Source organism: Pseudorasbora parva, chromosome 16, assembly GCF_024679245.1.
Source record: "Pseudorasbora parva isolate DD20220531a chromosome 16, ASM2467924v1, whole genome shotgun sequence".
Classification (NCBI taxonomy): domain Eukaryota; kingdom Metazoa; phylum Chordata; class Actinopteri; order Cypriniformes; family Gobionidae; genus Pseudorasbora; species Pseudorasbora parva.
This window is the reverse complement of record NC_090187.1, coordinates 39,468,060-39,475,871: the sequence shown is the minus strand read 5'-3', so window position 1 is coordinate 39,475,871 and position 7,812 is coordinate 39,468,060. Positions and strand designations below refer to the sequence as shown.

At 34.8% G+C, this 7,812-nt stretch overlaps 1 protein-coding gene across 1 annotated transcript; it reads right to left on the bottom strand.

Moving 5' to 3' along the window:
- Positions 1-2,398: 2,398 nt before the first annotated feature.
- Positions 2,399-7,812, bottom strand: sec11a (SEC11 homolog A, signal peptidase complex subunit). Its single transcript, XM_067418989.1, has 6 exons — positions 7,618-7,812; positions 7,110-7,219; positions 5,952-6,101; positions 3,975-4,094; positions 3,772-3,829; positions 2,399-2,753 (listed from the first exon to the last, which is right to left on the bottom strand). Exons 1-6 carry the CDS (start codon positions 7,666-7,668, stop codon positions 2,703-2,705), a joined length of 540 nt encoding a protein of 179 aa, XP_067275090.1. The 5' UTR covers positions 7,669-7,812; the 3' UTR covers positions 2,399-2,702.

Genomic DNA, 7,812 nt, shown 5'->3' with positions numbered 1-7,812 from the left:
AAAAGCTTTACCATGAAGTCTGTATCCTGAAAAATGAATAAATCAAATATTTAAGCTAATCACAAAGCAACACATTTTTTTAATCATGTACTTTTCTGTAAATAGCTTTTATCACCTGATTATAAACATCCCGTGTCCCTTTTTGATGTTCAAGCTGAGCCTGAAAAGCAACTTTCAGCAGCTCCTGAGTGATGATCTCCCTCAAATCCTCTGAACTCCCGGATTCTCCCACAGTATTCCTGAGAAGCTTTGAGGAGAACGGAGAGTCCAGCAGCTGGCTGTTAGAAATACTCTTCTTGCCCATGAAATGACCTGGAAAAAGACATAAAAAGATGCAGTGAAATTCATTTAATGGCGCATGACGACTAGCAAAAAACGATGGAAAAATACCTGTCGCCCAGAGATTCCCACGTGGATGCACTTTTATTTTCGAAACTTTATTTCGCAGCTCCGTTAAATCGAGACTCATAGAGGTGCTTAAGGATATGTTAAAAATCATAATGAAAGCAAATAATAGTCTATATTTGCAAAGTCCGTCTTCATTCGTCAAAGCCATCTTCTCAGGTAAGTGGATTCCTCGGTGTAGATTCACCTGGTCGCGAGGGCTCTTTGTTCGTTGCTCTTCTGCGCGCGGTTTTTATAGTGGGATGGGATGCCAAACAGCTCTGAGGTCACAGTTTTAGTCACTGAACGAGCTTAAACGACAGAGAATGTTTTAATGAGGATGGGACACTATGTGACGTGCGTAGGCTTTTGCGCATGCAATTTCATAGAAATAGAATTAATAGAATTGTGAATTCATAAATCAATAGTAACGTGTGTGAGTATGTAATACACAAGAGGAACTACTACGATTTATCAAGATTTATTAATGGATTAATTTGCTTTAAAATCTGGTTTACGTGGCATAAATAACCTAACTACCGGTACCCCCGAGTTAAAAAGCCTAATGCAAGAAAAAATATTGAATATTTAATTTGCATATTTATGATTCACATCTTATCTCTTAATACAATAATACTTAACATGAGAATTTAAAGGAATAGTTTAGCTAAAAATGAAAATTCTGTCATTAATTACTCAACGGTAAGACTTCCGCTCGTCTTCAGAACACAAACGGAGATCTTGTTTACATATTTTTAAACATTTATAAGTAAGAATGACCCTCATTGGCTCTTACAGAAGCTCAAAAATGATGCGAAACACAAGAATGTACCTCATTGGTTCTTGCGGAAGCTCAATCCGCTCAGCAATATTTTGCTATGCTTTCCCGTTGAGCAACAAGTTTTCTGGAAACGGTGTTCATCATAAAGCGATCAAGTCTCTTTAGAAGATTTTGGCTAAACAGCTCAAATCATATGGATTAGTTTTACGATCTCTTTATAAACTTTTTGAAGCATCAAAGTTTAAGTGGTAGTTGCGTAGCTGTAAATGGAGGGACAGAAAGCTCTCAGATTTCATCAAAAAAGATCTTCATTTGTGTTCCGAAGATGAACGAAAATCTTTTGGAACAACATGAGCAGGGTTGGGGTTGGGCATCGTTTTGATTTGAACGATTCTGATTCCGATTCTTACTTTCGGTTCCGGTTCTTTTTGATTCTCGATTCCGATTCTTTGAGGGGTGGAGTCAAAACGTGTCACATCGATATTCAATGCTATTTTCAATACAACGGGGAAAAACGCTGCATATACTGTCAGTTAGATATTTTTTATATAATTTTTTTTTTGTCTGTCTTTTGAAAGTCTAGGCAATCAAACATTTCTTCTGAAGAGATCACTTTATATAATAAAGCTTTTAAGCTTTTTCTCATATATAAACATTGATCAATTACTATTAAAATTATCTCACAAATATTTGTTAACTCAATGTATTTTTTACAACGGGGTAATTGTGTTGCAATAGTTTACACACAGCACAAGTAAGCTTGATTTTGAATGGTAAATTGAATAAACAAAGATACATATTACAAAAAATAATAAGCGTGCAAGCACCGGAAATCAGGTGGCCATGGAAACCAAAACTTACGCGCTTGGAACCGAAAATAAATTTTCTAAACGATTCCAATGGAATCGTTATTTTTTAAACCGTTCCAAGTAAGAACCGGTTCTCGATGCCCAACCCTAAACATGAGCGAGTAATGACAGAATTTCCTTTTTGGGTGAACTATCCCTTTTAAAGATCTAAAGTAATGCATGGATAAATCATATTAAAGTGTACATTTTCTAAGCATACATAGAAGAAAAATATAGATGTTTTAATAGTTAAGATTCACATCTTAAAGGCTATATGGGTATGACTGCTAATAAAATAATACAATAACAATACTTTACATAAGAATTTAAGAAAATGAACAATACGAATGATTTTTTTTAAAAGAAAAAGAATACACTTTCAAAATTTGACTGAACATTTTATTTCAATACAAAATTTAGCCTTTAAGAAATAGTTAGACAGATCTTGACATATGGTGCAAGTACAGCTGTAAAGTCAGATCAAACAAAATCCAAATTTGGTATGCATGGAAAATGAACAAATACAAATTCTTCCAGTATACAGTTTTGTGTTTGCACTGTCATTGTACAGAGAAAATGATAATTTGACCTTTGTCTCTAAGAGCAAGTGCAGAATTTCCACAAAAATACACCATAAAAACTGGTCACAAGAGGGATGTGCTCCCTGACAGAATTACTCTTGAAAGTCTTCATTCTCGGTGTACTAAAACAAACAGCCCGAGCAAACAGAGTACCGCATACTGTTAAGGAACAGAAAAGAAGTGTTAGAACAATTGCAATCTAACAACTTAGCACTTAAAGTGCCCCTATTATGGTTTTTCGGAGATTGCGTTTCATGTAGTGTTGTAGAACTGTTGGTGAATGGAAAAGGTCAGCAAAGATGGAAGTGCACGATAAATGGCGTGACATTGTCCCAAAAGAAAAAACTGATTTTATATATATATATATATATATATATATATATATATATATATATATATATATATATATATAAGGATGAGGACTCATATATATATATATATATATATATATATAGACCACCATATCGATATCAGATGATATTTTTAATGTTATCGCCTCAATAAGAAAATTTGGCTGATATATTAAAGCAGGTACATAATGTATTATTCACCACTGTTCACCATGATGGTTGGCAGTTAGCGCATTATAACATTATAATTATGTGCTTGGGGCATGGATTTAATGGTGAGACTTTTGTTTTTCTAATCAGGCGCTCAAAAAATAAAAAAATTTGGAATTAGATTTATCAACCAATATATCGGTTATCGACTTTCAAATATAAAGAATTATCGTTTATACCCAAAATTTTCATATTCGTATGCCTACTTTTTTTCTGCTGTGAAAGCAAGTTCACTTGTCTGCACTTCCTAAGGATTAGGACTCAGTAAATTTTCAGTAAATTCAGTAAAACGGACTACATCATTAATGTTCCTATCACAAGGACCCGGAGCTGAAATTCAGATATGTTAATGAGTAGACCAATCACAACAGACTGGGGCATCGAACCAATCAGAGCAGAGTATGCAGGGAAGGAGGAGTTCAGAGAGAACGAATCCTTTATCAGACAGTTTCAGACTGTGAGAAAAGAAGTGACGCTGAAGAAGTGAATTAGAGTGTTTTTTGATCTTGGATGCATGTTAACTTATTGTAGGAGATCTCCAAAACAAAATTAGGACCCTTTAAAATACCATAATAGGGGCACTTTAAACTTGGTTCATTACATATTACATGGCATACCTTAAACTTGGGGTAATCATTCATCAAAATTGTGACAATTCCGATGTAAGGCACAAACCTGCAATGGAGGAAGAGGGATCAGGAATTTTGTAACATATGCAAAGCAATACAGGACATGGAAGATATTGAAACGTACAATCCTATATTAGATCCAAGAATTCTACTACAGTAAATTCATATTGTACCAAGCATCAAGATCTTACCCTCTTGCTCTCCCCACCACGTCTTTCTTCTCCAGCCAGTGCTGTCCCTGCTTGTAAAGACCTCGGTCATCCACAGAATTATTGTCCCCTTTCGTCAAGAACTTGATGTCGCCATTTTCTCTGAAATCAGTAGGCATCAATGTTATTGGAAGGAAAAAAGAAAGCATGTTTAGAACATGTGATACTACACTCTAGAAATAAAGGTTCTTTACTGGCATTGATGGTTCCTCGAAGAACCTTTAACATTAATGGAACCTTTCCACAGCACAAACGGTTCTTTCGATTATGGAAATGAACTAGACACTAAAGAAAAATAGCTCTTAAGAACTATTCACTGAAAGTTGATGTTCTTCTACGGCATCACTGTGGAAACATTTTTTTATTTGTAAGAGTGTACGACGTACCACTATCAATGCACGATATATCAGCCGATATATGTTCTTTTTTTATGCAATCGTTATCAGCCTGATAAGAACATTTGGCCGATATATTAGAGCTGATAAATAATGGAGTGTGTCCTTCATCTCCGACACTTCAGATGCGCACTGTTCGTCCATGATGGTTTTAAATTGCTTGAAATATAATGGATATCACTTCAAAAAACGAAAATACAGTTAATGCAACATGTGCGGCGCAAGTCTGTCATATAGGCTACATAAAATAAGGACTCCCTTTATATTAGGTGGCCAAACAAATCATGTATCATGATATGTAATCATCTCCTATGCACTAACATTTAAATTAATTTGATACAATCCACTTTTTGTGTACATTCATGTCTTTGCATTGTACTTACAGTTAAAAAAAAATGACATGCATATAATTACATCTGTAATTAATTTCTGTAGTTACATTTATAAATCACACTGTTGATACTTCCCTTACACCTTACCCTACACACCCCTTATACTACCCATACACCACCACACCTGTCCCTAACTTTACCCGTGTCCCATCTCAATATCAGCAAAAGTGTTTTGCAATACAATATGAACAAAATAAGTACATTATACTTATTTTTTTATGCAAGAATATAGTAGTTAATGCAACCTAATGTAAAGTGGGACCCAAAATAATAATGAGAACATTACAATTGTGTGTTTGGGACATGGCTTTTTTAATGGAGTTTTTTGTAATCGGGCTCTCAAATTATTTAAATATTTGGATTTAAATTTAACAGTGTTGTATCGGCTTTCAAATATAAAGAATTGTCAGTATTTGCCAAAATGCTCATATCGGTGCATCCCTACACAGCACATTCATTGAGTCTCATTCACCAAGCTTAGTAATATTTATTTTTTCTAAATTTAAAACAAAATATAGGAAAAACTTACTTTGTAAGTTTGTATGGCTGTAAGTTATATTTCATCGTAATATGAATATAATTACATTGAAGTATATTGCATTAATTGTATACTATTTAATCCATATATAAAATTATACAATGAAATTGTTAAATAAAAGAATTTAATTTAATCTTAAATACATTCAATCACATGCAGTTAAATAAAGTAAATAAAGCTGCGTTATAGCTTCAGCTATGAGGTTTCTCTGAATAACGCAGATATGAGAATGTACAGCTGCTAATGAGAGCTCTGTAATCTGGGTCTGTCTGTATAAAAGATGTTTATTGTGAGAACTGATGAGAATGGCACACTTGGCATTGCTCGAGGATCGGGGCGAGAGCACGTCTACAAACGGGCAAGTTTAACGAGAGTGACGAAAGGTAAGGAGAGTGTGTGGAAAGTCCATATGGAGATGGTTTGGGTGTGTTTTATGAAAAATGACTAACTTTGTGCACGCTCATTTAGAATACTCCAAATTCACTAACATCCGAACGAGGTTAAGAACAAATTCATGTGCGTACGAATGTTTTGTGAAACAAGCGGAGATTTTTCGTGAGAAGTTCTCCTGTGCGTACAAATACGCAAGAATCCACAAAATCATTAGTAGACATTGTGATCTTATAATACTCACTTTTCATGAATTTTTAGAACTCTGTGTACAATGGGAATTTCTCTTCCTTCGATCCTGAACACAACAATCTCTCCCACTCTGATTGGATCTTCAACACGATTCGTGAGGAAGAGGAGGTCTCCTCTGTGAAACGCAGGCTCCATGCTTCCACTGCAAAAATAATGAAATTAACACTTATCACACTTCACTGATCTAGAGACATAAATCCTTTTTATTGTATTGTGCAGATTTTGAAATTAACTTTCAAATCTCCCAGCAGCTTTTATATGTTAAGTCCCACCAAAAAAGTCTGCTTTTAAAAGGAATTTAAAAACAAGATGCATTCATAAACAGATATCAAAATTGAAACATGCAGGTTCAATAAAAAAAATATGGATATAAAAGTCACTCAATAAAAAAAAACAGCACATGCACAGTTTTACCAGTGCATTTCTATGACTTTCCCAGTTGATTTTGATTAAAGCCACAATATAAAATAGTAGGTTGATGACGCCTTGATCTCGTGTCGCTTTTATTAAACTGCAGTGAACTAGATCGTTATTAGGCATGGCAAAACATGGTACTTCCTGTAAATCAAGAAAGCTAGATTTTAACAATAAGACTAACTGTGTTGAGCTGTACAACACATTTTTTTTATGTATCCAAACAGTTACTTATATGTCTAATAAAACACATCATATATTAAAGCGTTTTTGGTGTTTCCATGGTTTCTACCAAACGAGGCTAATGGGGGTTGATGTCTTTGATAGGCGATGTCCTGGTTAAAAAAATTGATTTCTCTGGATTTAAATGTTGGAAACATTTGGGATAAGGTAAGTACACAAGTCAACAAGATATAAAACATTGTTCTAGTGGGCTTTGGATATTTTAATCAAAATATCTTACATATTGTGCCTTTAATGCATAAGGATATTTTTAAAAAATCACATTAAGATTGTGACCTGCTGAGTTAATAATTAGCTCAAACGTTTCTGTAAGCGAAATTACAGTACAGTAAAACAGTCCTGGAAATAATACATTTAACAATAGAAAGACTCAGCATTGTATCGTGTAAAAGAGAGAAGAGCATGATGCTAAAAATATTACCATGCTATCCATCACAAAAGCCAAAGCCTTTGGTTTGCGAGTGACGAGCCGGCTTCATACTGATGCCCTTACCTGAGAACAACCACAATCGGGCTTTCACTTCCAGTTACAACCATTAAGCCTTTCCAGATCATCAAGGCTGAAGATACAATCATTCCAAAATTCAGCACCTGATAGTAAAGCTGAAAAACAAGAGACATGATGCTCAACATCAGCTTGTTCTTTGTCTTCCAGTTTGATTTTCACTTTACTAGTAAAAGCATGGGTTTTTAGTAAAGAAAATTATGCAGATTTCAGATGTGTTTAGCCCAGTGGCTTAAAATGAAAGTATTGTAATATTCAAAATGAAAACAGAATAGCAGCTGTTATAAAAAGGCGACTTCCGTTTTTATTCTCCTCTCCATCTGCTCAATAACAGCAATATATGCGAAGGCATTCAATGCATCTTTCATCTGTGCAATTCGTAATGAAAGGCACTAATATGTGTAGACCGTTAAAGCCACTGTCATTCAAGCTGACGTGTAGTAAGAGAAAGCGATGCAGAGGAAGCGCCGTGCTAACTGGCTAAATAAATACACACCTGACGCTTATTCATTCGCCGGACATCGTCGAGGAAATCTAATGATAACATCTTGCCTGTAGATTAAATGTGTATGGCAAAAGTCAATTAAAACAATTGCAGAATTATGATTTTTGGAGCAAATGTTTCGCCGCCACTGGTGTAGTTAGCGGATACGCGGCGACTCTTCCGGTTGCGTTACTTCCGGAAAAGAAA